This window comes from Elephas maximus, chromosome 3 (genome assembly GCF_024166365.1).
Source record: "Elephas maximus indicus isolate mEleMax1 chromosome 3, mEleMax1 primary haplotype, whole genome shotgun sequence".
Taxonomy (NCBI): domain Eukaryota; kingdom Metazoa; phylum Chordata; class Mammalia; order Proboscidea; family Elephantidae; genus Elephas; species Elephas maximus.
In genome coordinates, this window is record NC_064821.1 from 134521407 (window position 1) to 134543316 (window position 21910).

The 21910-nt window shown below is 39.8% G+C and overlaps 1 protein-coding gene across 4 annotated transcripts in view; it reads left to right on the top strand.

Annotated features, from left to right (window-relative positions):
* Nucleotides 1–21910, top strand: part of DNAI3 (dynein axonemal intermediate chain 3) — a 100425-nt gene that overhangs the window by 67037 nt on the left and 11478 nt on the right. For 3 of the 4 annotated variants that reach the window (XM_049879652.1, XM_049879653.1, XM_049879654.1), the window contains 5 exons: nt 123–186; nt 6663–6793; nt 8711–8915; nt 10337–10428; nt 14995–15117. In XM_049879652.1, the coding sequence (XP_049735609.1) occupies nt 123–186; nt 6663–6793; nt 8711–8915; nt 10337–10428; nt 14995–15117 (615 nt within the window). Of the gene's footprint in view, nt 1–122; nt 187–6662; nt 6794–8710; nt 8916–10336; nt 10429–14994; nt 15118–21910 lie in introns of those variants that run through there. The other variant, XM_049879655.1, reaches the window with a different exon arrangement.

Genomic DNA, 21910 nt, shown 5'->3' on the forward strand with positions numbered 1-21910 from the left:
TGATTAAATTGACCTGTCATTCTGTGTTTGCTTTTGGTTACAATTAGGCTTAGCACATGCATGTGAGGTCTTTTGTCTCTTAAGTTGTCATTGAACTCATTGGGAATGTATAATATTTTTAGGAAGGTGAAGTGATATATACAGACTGGAAAATGGAAAGAGATCCTGACACTGGACGATTGATGGGTAAGTTTTGGTGACTGCCCCATTATTAATAAGAAGTTCCTTTTAAATTAACCTACCCAGAGGAATCTCACTGAGTACTGAGTAACTGAGCCTTGCTAATGGGTGGGAGGGCACATATGGTTCTGACCATATACTTGTTATTCCAAGGAAGGGCCTTGAGCCAGCAGCATAGTTATCACCTGGGAGCTTGCTAGAAGTACAGAATCTTGGATGCTACCCTAGGCTTACTGAATCCAAATCTGGATTTTAATAAAATTCTCCAGGTGATTTGTTTTCACACCGAAATCTGAGGACCACTGGCCTATATAATACTTAAATGACTGAGAGATTTGGACAGTTTAATTAAAAAATAACAATGCCGTCTCGGTAATTTGACACCCAGTAGCTCAACAGTGTGGAAAAATCAAAGTCAGTGTGAGATTATAAACTACATTTACAATGATCTTGAAGGCCCCAGGACAGTACAGGAGAAGTGACTACTGGACTGTCTTTTAGGGTTGAGACAGGTAGTGCCCATGTGTTTCCCTGCCCCATGGGTCCTGATGCTCTGGGCAGCTGAGCAGAGGTATGTGGGTCACGCCCAGGTGTGACAGGAATCAGAGTCAGGAGTGCAGGTCCCCAATAAGCAAACCTCCCTCTCTTTAATAGGCTCAGAGCCTTGGGATTGACTACAATTGTCACTTCTTAGTGTAAAGCCTTGGTTTTTATCATGGCATGAAAATACATTTATACTATACTTCAAAGCGTGGAATAGCCATATGCAAAGGAAGAGGGCCCCTCCTGGGACTGCTGGACAAATAAAGGCTGGTAATAAGGCTTCAGAATGCCACAGGCAGGAGCAGTGTGGAGGAGCAGCTAGGTTATGTTGGCAGAAGGGGACTGCAAGTGGTTGGAACAAGTGGAAATATGAGTGACTGATGAAGGGCAGAAGTCAGAGTCATAACCTGCAGAAAGCAGTTGCTGGGGCTGGGTCTTCACCTCCAAACTTCACCCCCTTCACTTTTACTGAGTCTATTTCCACAGGTAAGAGTACGCCTTAGACTTGAGAAGGCTTTCTTTGTCAGCCTAGCCTTCAGGGCAGCCATTTTAATCTCGAAGCAAAAGCATCCCTACTTTTCTTACTTGGTATCACCTGACCAGAAACCCAAATGTATGTGGACCAAATAAGTGTTATTGGTAACAATGGGGCACTAGGAGAGGAATAAGTGTGACCCAAGGGTTGGTCAAGAGCATATAGGATTTATACTCATTTTCTACTTTCCGTTCATTCCTAATTACATGATTTAAACTTGAATGTCTCAAAATTGTATAATTAAATATAATTAATTCCATTCAACTTCTTTTATGCTTATTCATAAATTACTTAGTCCATAATTCATGAATGTTTATTGAGCACCTCTGGCAGGCCAGTCTTTACCACACATCTGGGTTATAAGCTGAGGGCCTGGTGCCATGGCCTGATTGTATACTGGTAACCCTGCTTCCTCCTGGTCACAGAAATTTTCTTCCAACCCCACATCTTCCTGGAACCAGCTTTCTAAACTTTTGAGAGGGCCTATGATAAGCAGGTTTGGTTATTTGTTTTAAATAGATTCTATTTATAAAATAACCAATGATAATAAATTTAAAACTCAGAAGCTTTATGTTTGAATCTTATGGGTATTTGTTTGATCTTTCATTCATTCATCAAATCATTAGTGAGAACCGCCTTTGTGCCAGGCAGTGTGCTAGATGCTAGAGATATAGAGATGGCTAAGATATTATCCTTCCCCCAAAAGTCCCCATGGTCTATTGGAAAAGTTAAATGCATAAACTAATGGTGACTTACAGTAGTGTCATTAGAACTGTACTTGGAAGCAAACCCAAAGTGATGTGGAGCCCAGGGAGGGACTGAAACTCTTGTGCTATTAAGAAAAGGTCTTACTGAAAAGAAATACAGTTGATCTGGGCCTCAAGGGGGTGAGTAGGAGTTTTCCACATGGAGAAAATGGGAAACATTCCAGGCAGAAAGAATAACATATGCAAAGGGATGGAAACCCAGAAGAACACCAGGCAATTAGGGAGCAGAGAGGAGATCTCATGACCAAAGCATAGCAATAAGGAAGGGACCAGCGGGAGAGGTGGCAGGATCGACTTTTGGGTCCAGTTGGCAAAAAGCCTTGAATGCTTTGGACTTTATCCTAGAGCCACCAATCTAATTAGAAAATCACTCTGGCAGGAGAGCAGGGGCTGGCTTAACTGACTGGTGGGATTTATAATGAAACCAGGATGACCAGTTGCAATAGCACAGGTGAGAAATAGTGAGGATTAAGCTACAGGCGTGGTGACAGGGATGTATAGCAGAGGAAGTAGGAGAGAGAGTTAAAGGTTAACATGGCAGGGCATTGTGACCAATGGGATGTGGGTGGTAAGGAAGAAGGGTAGCTTTTAATTTCTTCGTACTTAGTTCATTCAAAAAAGTGGGAAATAGCTTTAACCACTCAATCAAATGATTATAATAATTATTTAAAATCATCAATTATTTTGTAACAAGGAAAACACTGGTTTTCCCATTGGATAATGGCTGAAATGCAATGAGAGTCAATGCATAGATGTTCTCAACGGTAAACCATGTGCTCTATTTACATTCTGTGAACTGGCAATGTTTTCCTTTGGACCTGCCAGCAGCAGTGTCTTTCATAAACACCATGTAGATTTCTTGAGTAAATGTCAATTAGAGGCAATGACTGGGACCCATCCCTCTTGGTCTGTTTGGAATCCCATGTTCTTATCATGAATACAGAACTAGGAGGGAAAAATAATTTCCTCATCTAAGAAGAGACTTCTGAAAGGCAGATTACTAACCCCCTGACTGAAGTGTGTGATGAAGAAGTTCAAATTAAACAAAATTTCTAAATAATCTAAGTGACAAGCCAGAAAATGCAGGCTGAGTGATGACAGTTCACATAATCATTTTGTATGCTCACAAACCAGCGCATGTCACATGCCCGGCACTCTTCTAAGCACTTTCCATGGATCAACTTGTTTAATCCTCACAACAACCCTATGGGCTAAGTAGTATAAGTGGCGTTGGCAGGATTTGAACCCAGGCAGTCTGGCTGCCAGAGTCCGTGCTCTTAACCTCATCACTATACTGAAACCCGCATTAGATAATGACTCTGGAACAAACTACTTCTTGTTTATTGTAGTTTTGTTAAAATAACATGGCCTGTGGGCTCTGGCACTCCATTAGTAAAATTAATAATAGCTCTAGGGCAGCTGCATTCATTGGTGTATTGATGGAACATCCTTTCCCTAAGGTCTTTCAAAGGACAAAGGGAAGGAAAAGTCACTTCCCTCACCCACCCCGCCCCAGAAAGGAGAAGTTATTATAGGCCGAAAACATCTAGCATGTTATTTATTTTTTATTGTGGTAAGATACATAGAATATAAAATTTACCATTTTAACCATTTCAAAGCATACAATTCAGTGGCATTAATTATATTCACAGTGCTGTACAACTATCACCGCAATCGGGGGCCAGAACTTTCTCATCACCCCGAAAGGAAACCCCATTCCCATTAAGCAGTCACTCCTGACTTCCCCCTTCCCCTACTCCCAGTCCCTGGCAACCACTAATCTGCATTCTATCTCTATGGATTTGCCTGTTGTAGACATTTCATATACAAGGAATCATGCCATATGTGACTCTTGTGACTGGCTTCTTTCACTTAGCGTAATGTTCTCAAGGTTCATCCATGTTGAGCATGTGTCAGTACTTCATTCCCTTTTATGGCTGAATAATATTCCATTGTATGGATCTATAGTGTTTTGTTTATCCATTCATCAGTCGATGGACATTTGAGTTGTTTCTACCTTTTAGCTATTGTGAACAATGCTGCTATGAGCATTCGTGTACAAGGTTTTTTGTTTTGTTTTATGGTATTCTATTTTTAATTTATTGAGGAGCTGCCAAAATGTTTTCCACAGCAGCTGCACTATTTTACATTTTAACCAGCAATGCACGAGGGTTCCAATTTCTCCCCAACCTTGCCATCCTAGTGGGTGTAAAGTGGTATTTTATTATGGTTTTCACTTGTATTTCCCTAATGACTAATGACGTTGACCATCTTTGTGTGTGCTTGTGGCCATTTGTCTATCTATGAACATGTTATTTTAAAGTATAACCTTGATCTTTGTTGATATTGTTATCACTGGTATCATTACAGTTCTCAGAGGGCTTCCAGGCGCCTTCCCTACCCTGCTTACCAGGTGAGCTGGTGTCTGGGGAAGCCCCTCTAGCCCTAAGGGCAAAAGCAGGTTCTGAGAATCTGGGGCAGCAGCAGGAAGAAAGCCTCTAATTCCCAGGAACCTTGCACATCACTTTAGGAATGGCCTGACTAGTATATCTTCATGCTCTCTTCAAGATGAGGCTTGGGCTGGAGGAAAATTGCTCTTTTATTTTTATTTTTTTCTAATCCAGAAGAGCTATATTTAAATTTTTTCATTTATTTATTTTTACTTTATAAGCTTTTTAGAAGATTCAGTAACTCTTTTTGTATATGATGCCCCATTCAGTGTTCTGGCAGGAGGGGGGGGGAGGGTGGGGTAACAGCGCTCACATAGCAATTAATATGATAAGATTTCTGAATAAGTTTGTGGTTTTAGTAGAAAGTAGCCCAGCACTGTGGTTCAGCCTCAACAGGATTATTTGTTTATGGCCATCACTGGGACTGCGCTTGTGGCGAGGAACGGGGAGCGAAGCGTCCAGCTCCACAGTACAGCTGGGCCTGGGGATTAGGAGGGGCAGGAGGAAACCCAAGCAATGGCTGGGTAAAGAGATCTCAGAGGTTTGGGGCAGAGACTAAACAGTACTCTTGCTGTTAACATCCAAACTGTTCCTTCTCTAGTGATTCCAGTTGCAATAAATGGAAACTCCATTGAGCCAGTTGCTCTTGTCAGAAGCGAGGCTGCCATTGGCTATACTTCCTCTCTTGCTCCCTTCCCATTTAAGCCGTCTCCGAGTCCTGGCAATGCCAGCTCCCAAGTATTTCTTGACCATCCACTCTTCTCCATTGCACCTAATCTAAGCCACCATCATCTCTCACCAGGACTACCATGATGGCCTCCCATCGTCTCCCTTCTTATGCTTTTACCTCCCTCTAATCCAGTCTCCTCTCAGCAGCCAGAGAATCTTTTGGAAAAATCTATCAGAACATCTCACTTTTAGGCCTAAAAGACTCATGAACACATACTGTACTTAGAATATAATCTAATCTCTTTTCCTACAAGGCTCTGAGTGATCTCCACCTACCTTTCTTCTACTTGTTTCATGCCTCTCACATTGTGATTACCAAACTCCAGTCAGATTGTGATTACCAAACCCCAGTCAGAATGCCTTCCTCAAACTTGTAAAAGGCACCACTTTCTCTCCTCAGGACTTTGGTGTATTGTACCCTCTACCTAAAATATTCCTCCATACCAAAATGTTCCCATGCTGCACTGTACTCAGGCCTAGACAACTCATCTTCAGAGAAGCCTTTTCTGGCCATCCAGTCTAAGTTATGTCCCTTTATTATTTTTTTAGTTTTTTTTTTTTTTTTTCTTCACGGCACTCTTCAGTGTTTTATTGTATATTTTTGGGGTTGTTTGACTGTCTTTCCCATCAGACTGTAAGCTCCATTAGGGCAGAATTCTGTTTGTTCACCATTGTACAGTAGCTGGTACAAGTAGGCAATCCACCAGTATTTACTGACTGAATGAATGAGTTAAATAAATAACATAAAGAATCCCTCTATCTGACGGGGAACGGAACAGAGAACCCCTGAGGGAGAAGGAGAACAGTGGGATGCAGACCCCAAATTCTTGTAAAAAGACCAGACTTAATGGTCTGCCTGAGACTAGAAGGACCCCGGTGGTCATGGCCCCCAGACCTTCTTTTGGCCCAGGACAGGAACCACTCCCAAAGCCAACTCTTCAGACAGGGATTGCACTGGACAACGGGTTGGAGAGGGATGTTGGTTGGATCAAGTGGACACTTGAAACTATGTTGGTATATCCTGCCTGGAGGGGAGATGAAAGGGTAGAGGGGGTTAGAAGCTGGCGAAATGGACACAAAAAGAGAGAGTGGAGGGAGGGAGCAGGTTGTCTCATTAGGGGGAGAGCAATTGGGAGTATGTAGCAAGGTGTATATAAATTTTTGTGTGAGAGACTGACTTGATTTGTAAACTTTTACTTAAAGCACAATAAAAATTAAAAAAAAAAGAATCACTCTAGGCCTGAGAAGTGGCCTCAATGTAAAGTTCCTTGGACTTTTCACAAAAAGGGGAAGAGGAGCTATTGGTTGATAGTTTCATTTACCCCAACTGATCTCTGGCTCGCCACTCTTTAACTTCATTAATTGAGATCTATCTGTCCATTGGTGACCTGTCAATTCTTCCTTGTGGGGACCTAAACAGTACTGTTAAGGATGAAATGGCCTTTTCCACTCCAACAGCAAAGAAGCCAGTTCACCTCTACACTGTCCATGATGGAGCCGTCCACACTATTCAGAGGTCACCTTTTTACAAGGACATTATCCTGTCCATTGGGGGATGGAATGTGGCTATCTGGAAAGAAGGTGTTGTGGTAAGTTGCATGGAAAATGTATGAGTGGGTGTGTGGCCATTTGTTAATTAGAAAGACAAATAGAACAACAGACTGTTCTGACATAACAGTGCCTTTGGGATACTTCTTAGAAAATTAGAACAGATGGCCAGGGCTCCAGTTAGTCAGCAGAACCACTGTTAACCTTTTAAAAACAACCATTTGCTTTTCTTTCCTGAGGGAGTGAAACAACATTTACAAGTCCCTTGTTCTCTGAAAACTTATAATCTTTTCTTTGAGATATAATATATATTGTGGGCCTGGTTTTTTTGTTTTTGTGGGCCAATGACTTGCTTTTATGTTTTTTTCTCCATTTAAAATAAAAGGTGGGATGCTGATTACTGTATAAGCCCAAGGAGAAACATTTGGTCTGGCATTTTTGCTCGGTACCAGGAATATGTTGGTAGGTTCAGAAAGAGGGAGTAAGCTATGTGGTCCATTACCTGGTAGATCATGACCCATCCAGAGACACACATGTGCCAGAGGTAGTGGTGAGGCGGTGACAAGAATGTGGTGGTCAGTTAGGAAAAGCGGCTAGATCCAGGCAGAGAAACTAAACTGGAAAAATTAGACTGATAAAATCTAGCAAAGCAACGGTATGGGAGAAACACTGATTTTGGTGAGAGTTTAAACTGGTCTATCCCTTTGTGGGCAATTTGACAAGATTATCAAAATATGAAAAGTGTATGTATATATAGTTCACAGCTGGAGATAGATATAGAGATATATATTCTTTGACCTAATGATTACACTTCTGGGACTCTAACACAAATACACGAAGAAATGTGGATGAATGTATGTGCGAGGATGTTGTCATTGAAACAACTGGAAACTACTTAAATGCCCATCAGCAAGAGGACATCTACTTTATACCAAATGTACTTCTGTAAAGTTTGAGGTTTTTGCTTTTGTGTTTCTTTTATTTTTAACAATGAAAAAGTATTAGTTTTGTAGTTTAAAAGAAAAGGAAAATTCAGGCAAGATTGTCCAGAGTCTCTGCAGGGGTCAGGAACCTGGCTATCCCCCGGTAAGGAGAACAGGTTTGAAGTGCTGCTTCTGAGTCCACGAATCTGTGACATTCTTCATTCCCTACAGGAGCGTTTCTTATGCATGTATTGGAGGATGAGAGGCAGCTCCATGGTCTAGTTTAGCCTCTGCAGATGTAAGTAGGTCAGTGGGTACACCTGCTTGCCAGATGGCGCGTAGAGTGGGAAGAAAGCACATTCTGATCTTCCTTCTCCATGAAAACCTCCCAAAGAATGCAGATGGCCCCATGGTAGAGAAAAGAGATGATCTCATGAGGCTTTAGTGGTCTACGATCCCTTCCAAACAATATTTATAAGCCATTAGATGCTTCCATTTAAAGTTATTTAGCACAAGTTTGCCAACCCTGCTGTGCATTTTCAACATGCAGCTCATAGCCAGGATTGACAAGAGTTTTCATTTGCTTTACCTGGCTACCGAAGCTGTTTCCATGGGAAGCAGACATCTGATAGCAAAATGAAGGTCTGCAGTGATAATCACCTTATAAACTTCACTTATCTAATGCCCATCAGCCTCCATAGAAATAGCAATGAACTTTAGCAGCAGTTGGATTATTAGAATGATTACAGCTTGATTTGAAGGTTTAGTCTTTTCTAAAAAGCAACTAAAGAGAAAAAGGGTGTTATGAAAACACATAGGAAAGAAAAGAGCTGAAATTATATTTTAAAAAACAAAACCCTACCATAAAAAGAAGTAAGACTCTGAGTGGACATATTTTTGCTCTTATGTGATCATAGCCTTCTGACTTGTACTTACAGGAAACTGCTTTAGATTCAGAATTGAAAATCATTCCGAATTTCCCTCAGATGGTAACAAAAAGACTTTGAATTTGTCTTAAAAAAATTTTTTTTTAAGAGTGGACCCCTACTTCAGTCATGCTGTGCACCAAAAAGGTACACCTCAGGGCACTGGTCCCTGACAAGGCCTGGGGTTTTCTATGTTGGACGAGAAGATGGATACATCGATATCTGGGACCTTCTGGAAAAAACCCATGAACCAGCCCAGTCACAAAACATCTGCGTAACAATGATCACCTACATCAAACCTTGGACCCTTTCTGGTATGTTAAGAGCTAACTCATTATGCCTTTTTTAGGTAACTTGGGACATTCATCTGGAAAGCTTCTAGTATTTTCTCTCAGGTTTTTGTTTTTGTCTCCTTCCCTTCCTTTCCCTTCCCTCTTGCTCTCAAATCTTGGATACAACCTGAGCTTCTCTCACTGTTGTGCTTTATCAACAATTACTTTGGAGACATGTTTAGCCTGCCAAACGGAGGCTGATTTTGAAACACACATTGGAAAACACCCTTCTCATCTTTTCCAGGTCGGACAGGGCGATCCCTAAATCTTTGCTACCTTTTGCTGTTTCTTTTCCAGACAGAATACATTTTGTTTTTTTAACTTCTCACTATAAGCCACATTTTCCCAACATTTCATCACTTTTGTGGTTCTCCCTGGACGATATCAAGCAGTCCTTTTGACAAAATCAGATGACTCTCTGAGAATCTATTTAAACTAATTTTTAAATTAATTACAAGGAAAAAATAATGTACAACCAAGCATGCAGAAATTCAAGGATGTGTCTATAGAAAAATAATTCATCTCCTTCGCCCTAATCTTTCTGTCTCACCCAAGTTTACTTTTTGTATAAATCTAGTATATTTGCTTCTTTAAAGAGAAGATCAGTTTCCCTTTTGTTTCCAAAGAAGTGCGGGCATCAAATTTTCTATCCATTTCTTTCTCAAAAACATTAGATTTGGAAACTGAGTCTTCAGAATCCCTGGAGTGCCACAGTCTGGCTACTGCTTACTCATACATGTTACCAAATTGCGTTCTCCCATCTTTGACACAAAACATTGCTTTTGCATCCTTATAGGGATTAAGAGTCCAGAATTTGGCAATATGAGCCAGATATTCTAGGAATGACAAAAAAATACAAATACATGATGAGATATAAAATTCTCAAACATATTTGTTTTTACCCATTTTAAATGTTCAAAGCAGGCAGTTTGTTTTTATAATAGGAAAACTGTGGGCCTGACTATGTGTTGGAAATTCATTTGGATAATGGTATTCTTTAGACCTTATTGAGTGTTTGGTAAAAATATGCTTCATGACTTTTCTTTGAAAATCTTCGCATGTGTTGTCCCTGCTTTCTTTTCAAATCTACCCAGAGGGCCCAACCACAGAGAGGGTCCACCTGAGCCAGGAGCCACAGTCCCTATGTAGACACCAGGAGAAGAAGATTTGAAGAGGCAGGGTGGCTGACAAGGGTGCAGGGTCTCAGCTTTCATTTCATCGACTGGAAAAAAATGACTTTTACACGTCATTTTTGCCAGTTATGAGCATCTAATGAAGATGCCAAGATTATTGTAGCCACAGCAGGCCCCAAGAGAGACCACAAGACAAAAGCACATTTTATGTTTATACTCCAAGATAGCTTCCTGTTTGCTGATTTTTGTCCCGTTGTTTTAATCTTTCAGCTAGGCAGCAATTTATAGCCATAGCTGATTATTACGGAACGCTGCATATATTAGAGATTCCTTGGACATTAAGTCACCCTTCTGCCAATGAGGTTAGTAACTTTTGTCTTCAAAGATTTATGTGACCAGATATTTATGAGGCATATTTTAAAAGTGTGTTCAGAAATGACATCATTTCTGCTATTTAAAAAAACAAAAGAATCACACAGTTGAAAATCATGATATATATTCCTATTGCATGAGTTAAATAGTTCAAAGCTAGAAAACAAAAATGTGAAATGGGAGAAAGGCCAAGTAAAGGAAGCCCAGATTCTGAGAGAATTGACTTGGAGATTCATTACCATAAAATATTATCTTCAGGTCAACCAAAGTGTAGGACCCTTATTTCAATCATGCCCTTTCCTGAGGACCCAGTTGATGTTTTTATGCATCTCTCTGTCACCCACCCCTGTCCTAACCTCCTCCAATTTGGGATATTGCAGGCATCTCTGAACCGTCAACATTCTGCCCCTCCATATCTACCACCCAAGTGTTTCAAGCAGTGTTAATAACGAAATTATAAAAAGAAGATCAGTGAATAGAAATATATATATATATATGTTGTTGCTGTTATGTTGTTAGGTGCCATTGAGTTGGTTCTGACTCATAGCGACCCTATGTACAACAGAACGAAACACTGCCCGGACCTGCACCAGCCTTACAATCATTGCTCTGTTTGAGCCCATTGTTGCAGCCACTGTTTTAATCCATCTTGCTGAGAGTCTTCCTCTTTTTTGCTGACCCACTACCAAGTGTGATGGCCTTTTTTCAGGGGTTGATCTCTCCTGATGACATGTCGAAAGTAAGTGAGATGAAGTTTCAGCATCCTTGTTTTTAAGGAACATTCTGGCAGTACTTCTTCCAAAACAAGATTTATTCATCCTTCTGGCAGTCCATGGTTCAGTGTTCTTTGCCAACATCATAATTCAAACACATCAATTCTCCTTCAGTCTTCCTTATTCAGTAACCAGCTTCCACATGCACAGGAGGTGATTGAAAATACCATGGCTTGGGTCAGGCACACCTTTGTCCTCAAAATGACATCTTTGGTTTTTAACCCCTTAAAGAGGTCTTTTTGCTGCGTATTTGCCCAATGCAATCCGTTGTTTGATTTCTTGACTGCTGCTTCCTTGCAAAAAAAAAAAAAAAAAAAATTTTTTTCTTCTACACTTCCTTGGCCATTGACTGTGGGTCCAAGTAAAATGAAATCCTCAACAACTTCAATATTTTCTCCTTTTATCGTGAACATACACGCATACATCTATATACCAAAAAAAAACCCAAAGCTGTTGCTGTTGAGTCGATTTCAGCTCATAGTGACCGTATAGGACAGAGTAGAACTGCTATTTGTACTTTTTGCCTTCCTCAACTAAGCTCTGTTGGGACTTGCAATAGATTGCAATCTATATATTTGATATTGATTGTATGTATATATATATATATATATGTAAATGGAGCCCTGTGGTGCAATAGTTAAGAGTTATGGCTGTAAGCCATAAGGTGAGCAGTTCAAATCCACCAGTTGCTCCTTGGAAACCATATGGAGCAGTTCTACTCTGTCCTGTATGGTCGTTATGAGTCAGAATCAACTCAACGGCAACAGGTTTGGTTTCTGGTTTTGGTTGGCCCTTCATAGCCATGGGTTCCACATTTGCAGATTCAACTAATCGCGGATTGAAAATATTCGGGAAAAGAAAGTTCCAAAAAGCAAAAGTTGAATTTGCCACATGCCAAGCACTACACTGAATCGACGAGAATGAAAGTGATGTGGGGGCATCCCCTGCCGTAGCCTCCTGCCATTTCACAGATCTTTGGTCTTTAGCGCTTGTTGTTTGAGCATAGTTCACCTAGCATCTCCGTCATTCACTAGTTGTGTTGTGCTTACCCTTTGCTTCTATAAAAAAAAAAGGAGGGGGGGCCTAAAAAAGCAATGAAGTGATCAAAGCAATCCCTCAAAGGCTAAGTGTGAGAGGAAGGAGTTTCAGACTGGTAAGTGATGGCTGGCTACACACGTATTTTTGCCTATTCCCAAGAAAGGTGATCCAATTGAATGCAGAAATTATAGAACAGTGTCATTAACATCACACACAAGTAAAATTTTGCTGAAGATCATTCAAAAGTGGCTACAGCAGTATATTGACAGGGGACTGCCAGAAATTCAAGCTGGATTTAGAAGAGGACGTGGAAAGCAAGGATATCATTGCTGATATCAGATGGATCCTGGCTGAAAGCAGAGAATACCAGAAGGTTGTTTACCTGTGTTTTATTGACTATGCAAAAGTATTTGACTGGGTGGATTATAGCACATTATGGATAACATTGCAAAGAAGGGGAATTCCAGAACACTTAATTGTGCTCATGAGGAGCCTGTACATAGACCAAAAGGTAGTCGTTCAAACAGAACAAGGGAATACTTTGTGGTTTTAAGTCAGGAAAGGTGTGCATCAGGGTTGGATCCTTTCACCATACCTATTCAAACTGTATGCTGAGCAAATAAGCTGAGAAGCTGTACTCTATGAAGAAGGAGCAGGGCATCAGGATTGGACAAAGACCCATTAAGAGCCTGCATTAGGCAGATGATACAGCCTTGCTTGCTGAAAGTAAAGAGAACTTGAAGCACTTACTGATAAAGATCAAAGACCACAGCCTTCAGTATGGATTACACCTCAACATAAAGAAAACAAAAATCCTCACAACTGGACCAATAAGCAACATCATGATGAATGGAGAAAATATTGAAGTTGTCAAGGATTTCATTTTACTTGGATCCACAATCAACAGCCATGGAAGTGGCAGTATAGAAATCAGATGATAGGTTGCATCGGCAAAATCTGCTGTGAAAGATCTCTTTAAAGTGTTAAAAAGCAAAGACGTCACCTTGAAGACTAAGGTGCGCCTGACCCAAGCCATGGTGTTTTCAATCACCTTATATGCATGTGAAAGCTGGACAGTGAATAAGGAAGACCAAAGAATTGACATCTTTGAATTATGGTGTTGGCAAAGAATATTGAATATGCCCTGGGCTGCCAAAAGAACAAACAAATCTGTCTTGGAAGAAGTACAGCCAGAATGCTCCTTAGAAGCAAGGATGGTGAGACTAAGTCTTACATGCTTTGGACAAGGGGAATGAGTCCCTGGAGAAGAACATTGTGCTTGGTAAAGTAGAGGGTCAGTGAAAAAGAAGAAGATTCTCAACAAGATGGACTGACACAGTGGCTGCAACAATGGGCTCAAGCATAACAATCATGTGAGTGGCACAGGACTGGGCAGTGTTTTATTCTGCTGTACACAGGGTCACTATGAGTCGGATTCGACTCGATGGCACCTAACAACAACATATATATATGTACACACACACATACATATATATATACATAGAACCAATATTAAATATATAGATTGCAATCTGTTGCAATTCCTCACAGAGCTTAGTTACTAGAAGGCAAAAAGCCTTCTTTCCACTGGTTGCCTTCCCCAAGGTCTCTGCAGCCTTTCCTGTTGCTATTCTCAGGCCCACACAGTATACCCTCCAGGGCAGCAGGAACTCACCTCTGATTCCAGTCCCTTTAGCATCTACATTGATGTTCTTATCTGAGTTTTCCAAGTTGCTTGATGACATGAAACTTCCCTCCAGCTTAGAAAAAGAAGGAATAACAGGGATAAAGGCAATCCCTGAACATTTTTCTATGAAGTTACAACTCTTTGCTGCTTTCTTGTTCCAACCCCACTCTCTTCCTGGAAACCTGTAATTCATAGGGCCTTAACCTTTGCACTATAACCTGCAAATTTGGCTGGTAATGGGGCTATGGGCCTATGAACCCTGTCCCTCCCCATTACCTCTAGTTACCTGTATTACAGGTAGAAATAGCTTAAATATAAGTACCGCACTTGATGTCACTTGAATTAAAAGACCAGTATCAAAACTTTCTCATGGTAAAAATGGACTTTCTCTTAGAGCATATCATCATTGTTTTCCCAGTGCTTAGAATAAAACCAGTTGCCGTGGAGTCAATTCCAACTCATAACGACCGTATAGGACAGAGTAGAACGGCCCCATAGGGTTTCCAAGGAGTGGTTGGTGGATTCGAACTGCTGACCTTTTAGTTAGCAGCCAAGCTTTTAACCACTGTGGCACCAGGGCTCCAGTGCTTAGAATAAGTGCTCAATAAGTGTTTGTTGAACTGCCCTGAAATCATATACAATCCAGGGCCCAGTTTCCCGCTGCAATTCATTCTGGAATACAATTCAAAATCGTTTTAACCATAACATCAAGCAGTCCCTGCTTTAAACAGTCATGAAGACAAGCCAGAGCTGTGACACCTTCGAAGGGTTTTTTTTTGCCCAGCATTGCCAAGAAGTATTAGAAATCCTCACAAATCTGAGAGAATGGGGAATTTGGAAGCTACTTTATCAACTATAGATTTGCAAAAGCATTCTCTCTGAGATTTAGACAGGCAATTAAAGTGAACAATTTCCAAAGTACATCCACCTAAATGGTTAATGGTGTCCCAAAGTAGCTAATTTACCTAAGTACAAGCAGCAGGAATCCCAGGGGAGCCTTATGAAGAACATGGGGGCTTCCGCATGGGTTACCTTCTCGTGGGCCTTTGTTTTAACAGATAGCGAGTGTTAACCACTACTTTGAAAGAGAAGTCAAGCATCTGGAATATGTGGAGCAGCGCAAAAAAATTCGTGAGCAAGAAAAGCAAGAGATGGATCTGGAAATTGAGAAGAAAAAAATTGTAAGTTAAATTTCAGAAATGGAAGTTGCTTTCCTCTAATGCCAATGGTTTTGTATTTGATTGGCTTATTCCACAGTTTTAATGGAAAAGTAATACCTTTTCATATTCTTCCCTCGGTCTTATGAGTCAAGAGGGCATTTCTCTGCTTTTCTAGCTCACCGTGTGTGAGAACTACCGAGGGACAACTAGCAAGATTTCATCTAGTTCTGTTTCTGAAATTTTCTCTATGAATTTCTATGAATTCCTTTGGTATAAATACAATGATTCAACATTTGAATACTATATAGAATTTTAACACCCAGTGAATAATGTGTTAAAATAGATAGCATAAAAAGAGTAAAATATGGAGTCAAGACATGTGGGCTCACATCTCAAAGTGCCCACTCACTAACTTGAGATCTGGAGCAAGGCTCTTATCCTTTATCTGCTCTCTCACTTTAACATGGGAATAATAATAACTACCTTTTAGGGTTACTGTAGGGGTAACTGTTAAGTAACCTGACAAATAATTTTTCATTAAATGGTAGCTACTAGTTTTTTTTTTTTTTTTAAATGTAACTATAAGGCATCTGCCTCTTCCAAATTGAGAATGAGTACTGCTGCAATGAAGGACATCCCTTGGACCTTCAAAAGGAAAAGAAATTAATCAAAATGTGCTTACAATAAAAATTCTATAGTTTATTTTATTGTAATACTGAAATATTACAAAGTGACATAACAAAGTAGAATTAACCAAGATTTATTTTTTTCTTCCCAACAAAGGTTAAAAATAGAAAACCTACTAGTAATCACAAACTCTCCCTAATTTTACATTCTTGTTCTCGTGGTATAGCTTTAAAAAGTATCAGGAAATTTTTTTAAAAAAGAAAAAATGTATCAGCTTTTTTTTTTTTTTTTTTATAACTATATATATGAGTTCTACTACAATATAGTATACTGGACCTTTGAAATTCAATGTAGAAGTGAATTTATATAAGACGCATCTGTCTGAAACTCAGGAGCCCTGGTGGCACAATGCTTTAAGTGCTCAGCTGCTAACCAAAGTGTGGACAGTTCACACCTACCAGCTTCTCCATGGAAGAAAAGATCTAGTAATTTGCTCCCATAAAGATTTCGGCCTAGAAACTCTATGGGGCAGTTTGTACTGTGTCCTATAGGGTCTCTGTGTTGGAATCAATGACAACAATAGTAAACTCTACCGAAAAGGAACCTAAAGCTCTATATTCCCCTCTCCCCCTCTTCTCAGCTGCTTTCTGTTTCATATGAATCGTCACTCTGTTGATCTCCCCTTTCTCATCTGGAATTTGGAGCCTTTAAATATTCTGTGAATTCATACTTCTCTCTTTCCCACTTGATGTTACTTCAGTCTATATGTCTACTTCTCTTTGCTGTTTATTTGAATCTGTTGCTCATCCATCCTTTGAACTTTTGTCACCAGCAACTTCATCATTGATCCCATCTCTGGTTTCCTTGTAGCCAAGTATCTAACGTCCTTCAATGTAATTATTCATGTAAGACCCTAGGTCCCAAAGCATCAGCATGTGGAAATATTTTAATGTACTACGTTAGCAGGTGATATAGTGGTTACGTCACCAAGAGGTCGGTAGTTCAAATCCACCAGGCACTCCTTGGAAACTCTATGGGGCAGTTCTACTCTGTCCTTTAGGGTCACTATAGTCGAAATTGACTGATGGCAACATATTTGGTTTCAGATTAACATTATCATTTATAGATAGATCCTAATTAGTGTTATAAAGCCAGAGGGCCTCCATTCAAAAGAATTGTTTAGTAATGACAAAGTGTAAAAGAGTACCAATTAATTAGCTTTTCATTGTTTTCTCCTACTACAAACAAATTGATCTTGGCTTGTTTATTTGCACACCCACAAACATTGGCTGAAATTATGTTGTAGGGGATAATCTTCCACCTTCCCCTATCCCAGCAATTATCCACAGTTATTATGAGTGTTCATATACCACACTGACTGTTCCTATTTAGCTACATCGGTGGCAGCAAGTGAATTGTGGATAACCCAAAATTAATTTGCATGTGAAATACTTTTAAAGCACCCAACTATTATAATACTGTATTGTGCTTTCTGGTTTCCAAACTTTTTCGTTTTTATAACTTCATTTCCGTTTGACTTAGTACCCACTTCTAAGTAGAGTTATCATTTCTCAAAATTTCTCTGAAGCTAAATCCTGGATAAATGAACAAATTTAAAAGGGTTCCTCTGCTACATTAGAATATGAAAAAGGACACGAAGGAAAAACAACTAGTGTTAGTAAGACATAATTCCTTATAAGCAACTGGTGATAAACAGGAAATAGGGCAAGATAGGAATAGTAACTGTAACAACCTCAGAGGATTACAGTGGGGATTAAATGAGTTAAGATATTTACAGCACTGGTGGCACAATGGTTATGCACTTGGTTGCTAACCAAAAGGTTGGTGGTTTTAACACACCCAGAGGCTCTGTGAGAGAAAGGTCTGGCAATCTACTTGCATAAAGATTACACCCTAGAGGGTGGGGCCAAGATGGTGGAGTAGTCAGATGCTTCTGGTGATCACTCTTACAACAAAGACCCAAAAAAGCAAGTGAAACAATTGTATTTATGACAAGCTAGGAACCCTGAACATCAAAGGCAAAATTAGAAAATGGAATGAGTGGCAGGGGGAGGGAGAGATAGTTCAGAAGCTGAGAGGAGTTGCCAGACCTGAATTGTGGGGAACCCTCAGGGACCATTCCTGGGAGTGACTGTGGCAGGCTGGTGGTAGCACTCTGGCCACAGTTTCCTCAGGGAGAGACAGCCAGCCACACAGCCTACTCACACCTCCGGAACCAGAGAAGAACAGCACTCTCAGTAAAAGCTAAGTACTTGCGTATATTTTACTGCTCTCTCAGGCCCCAAGCCGGCTTCAGTGGCTGTCAATTTCCCTGGACTTGAGATAGGTCCTGTTGAATGCTCTGAGCCATTTTCCCAGCCTTGGAGAAGGAATCAATTCACAACTAGGGAAAAGATAATCTGCCAGCCCTACTAGAAGTGGCTCTTATTCAGGCATAAACAGTCCATGGTCTTTGGATACCTTCCCCCCCACATGAACCTGTGTGGGCCTACTTCAGGAGAGTAGGCTCTTGTTGGCAGACTGTGACTATTTCAGCTGTGTGGTGGAGGGGTGGGTGTTTGATGTTTGGCACTACTTTGCCTATAAACAGGGTCCTCACCCAAATCAGGGGCCTAAGGACTGGTGGCTCCACCCACATCACCCAGCCACCTGCAACAGAAATCCAAGGATAACTGGTACCTCCCAGTCCTTACAACCAAAAGCATTGGGTGCCCGTGGTCCATCTGCAGAACCCACTCACCTGTGCGCTCTAGGGAACATGGACGTGCTTTCCTCACAGACACTCGGGGAACAGTTGTCAGCCCCCTGCCTTGTTCGGAGCATGACCCGCTGCTGCAACAAGATAGGTATACCTACACCAATCACCCCTGCCCCTCTAAGACTATAGGACACAGCCTGTACCACACACTTGATGACCAACTACCTGGATATCTGAGCTGAATCCATACAAGAAAAGTGAATGGACTCCTAGGCTCATATACCTGAAAACAGCTCTAGCCATCTAGTGACAGGATGTTAGAGCTTCAAAGGTGAAAATAATCAAGCTAGCTCACTCAAGCAGCCTGTTTGGGCATATCAAAACAAAACAAAGCAAGAAGCAGGGATACAGTAAGCAAACATAAAATAAGCTAATACAATAATTAATAGATGGCTCGGAGACGAGAGTCAATATCAAATCACATAAAGAAGCAGACCACAATCACATCAACAAGCTCTCAAAACAAAGAATCAAAGGCTATTCTGGATGAAGGTGCCTTCCTGGAATTATTAGATGGAGAATACAAAAGATTAATATACAAAGCTCTTCAAGACATCAGGAAGGAGATCAGGCAATGCACAGAAGGGGCCAAGGAACACACCGATAAAGGAGTTGAAGAAATTAAAAAGGTTATTCAAGAACATAAGGAAAAATTTAATAAGCTGCCAGAATCTATAGGGAGACAGCAATCAGAAATTCAGAAGATTAACAATAAAATTACAGAATTAGACTACTCAATAGAAAGTCAGAGGAGCAGAATTGAGCAAGTGAAAGGCAGAATTGGTGAGATTGAAGATAAAGCACTTGACACCAATATGTTTGAAGAAAAATCAGATAAAAGAATTAAAAAAAATGAAGAAACCCTAAGAATCATGTGGGACTCTATCAAGAGAAATAACCTTTGAGTGACTGGAGTACCAGAACAGAGAGGGATAACAGAAAATACAGAGAGAATTGTTGAAGATTTTTTGGCAGAAAACTTCCTTGATAGTGTGAAAGATGAGAAGATATCTATCCAAGATGGTCATCAAACTCCACATAAGGTAGATCTCAAAAGAAAGTCACCAAGACATCATCAAACTTGCCAAAACCAAAGATAGAGTATTTTAAGAGCAGCTAGGGATAAACAAAAAGTCACCTACAAAGGGGAGTCAATAAGAATGAGCTCAGACTACTCAGCAGAAACCATGCAGGCAAGAAGGCAATGGGATGACTTATATAAAGCATTGAAGGAAAAAAATTGACAGCCAAGAATCATATGTCCAGCAAAACTGTCTCTCAAATATGAAGGTGAAATTAGGACATTTCCAGATGAGCAGAAGTTTAGCAAATTTGTAAAAACCAAACCAAAACTACAAGAAATACTAAAGGGAGTTTCTCTGGTTAGAAAATCAATAACATCAGATATCAACCCAAGATTAGAATGCAGGACAGAGCACCTGCTGTCAACCCAGATAGGGAAATCACAAAAATAAATCAAAATAAAAAAATGCTTAAAACAGGGAAACAATGATGTCAATATGTAAAAGAAGAAAATCCTAAAACAATAAAGACGGACTACAAAAGTCATAGATCTTTTATATGGAGAGGAAGTCAAGGTGATATAAAGAAATGAAAGTTAGGTTTAAACTTAGAAAAATAGAGGTAAATATTAAGGTAACCGCAGTGGAGACTGACAATCTTACTCATCAAGATAAAACACAAGAAAAAAATAGAGACTCAGCAGAAACAAAATCAACAACGAATATGAGGAAAGGACAATACATAAAGATAATCTACTCAGCACTTAAAATTAAGTGGGAAAAGAAACTGTCAATAACACACAAAAAAAGACAACAAAAGGATTGCACTGAACTCATACCTATCCGTAATTACCCTGAATGTAAAAGGACTAAATGCACCAATAAAGAGACAGAGAGTGGCAGAATGGATTAAAAAAACACAATCCGTCTATAGGCTGCCTGCAAGAGACACACCTTAGACTTAGAGACACAAACTAAAATTCAAAGGATGGCAAAAAATATATCAAGCAAACAACAATCAAAGAGCAGGAGTAGCAATATTAATTTCTGACAAATAGACGTTAAAGTTAAATCCATCACAAAGGATAAGGAAAGACACTATATAATGATTAAAGGGACAATATACCAGGAGTATATAACCATACTAAATATTTATGCACCCAATGACAGGTCTGCAAGATACATAAAACAAACTCTAACAGCATTGAAAAGTGAGATAGGCAGCACCACAATTACAGTAGGAGACTTGAACACACCACTTTCAGTGAAGGACAGAACATTCAGAAAAAAAGCTCAATAAAGACACAGAAGATCTAAATGCCACAATCAACTAGCTTGACCTCATAGGCATATACAGAACACTCCACCCAACAGCAGCCAAGTAAAAACTTTCTTTTCTACTGCCCATGGAACATTCTCTAGAATAGGCCACATATTAGGCCATAAAGCAAGTCTTAGCAGAATCCAAAACATCAAAGTATTACAAAGCATCTTCTCTGACCATAAGGCCATAAAAGTAGAAATCAATAAGAGAAAAAGCAGGGAAAAGAAGTCAAACACTTGGATACTAAACAATACTCTGCTCAAAAATGACTGGGTTATAGAAGATATTAAGGATACAATAAAGAAATTCATAGAATCCAATGAGAATGAAAATGCTTCCTATCAGAACCTTTGGGACACAGCTAAAGCAGTGCTCAGAGGTCAATTTATATCAATAAATGCACACATCCAAAAAGAAGAAAGGGCCCAAATCAAAGAATTATCCCTACAACTTGAACAAATAGAAAAAGAGCAACAAAAGAAATTCTCAGACACCAGAAGAAAGCAAATAATAAAGATTAGAGCAGAATTAAATGAAATAGAAAACAGAAAAACAATTGAAAGAGTTAACAAGACCAAAAGTTCCTTCTTTGAAAAAATTAACAAAATTGATAAGCCATTGGCCAAACTGACAAAAGAAAAACAGGAGAGGAAGCAACCCAAGTAAGAAATGAAATGGCGATATTATGACAGACCCAACTGAAATTAAAAGAATCGTATCAGATTACTATGAAAAATTGTACTCTAAGAATGTGAAAACCTAGAAGAAATGGATGAATTTCTAGAAACACACTACCTCCCTGAACTAACACAAACAGAGGTAGAACAACTAAATAAACCTATAACAAAAGAAGAGATTGAAAAGGTAATTAAAAAACTCCCAACAACAACAAAAAAATCCCTGGCCCGGACAGCCTCACTGGAGAGTTCTACCAAACTTTCAGTGAAGGGTTAACACCACTACTACTAAAGGTATTTCAGAGCATAGAGAAGGACAGAATACTTCCAAACTCATTCTATGAAGCCAGCATATCCCTGATGCCAAAACCAGGTAAAGATACTG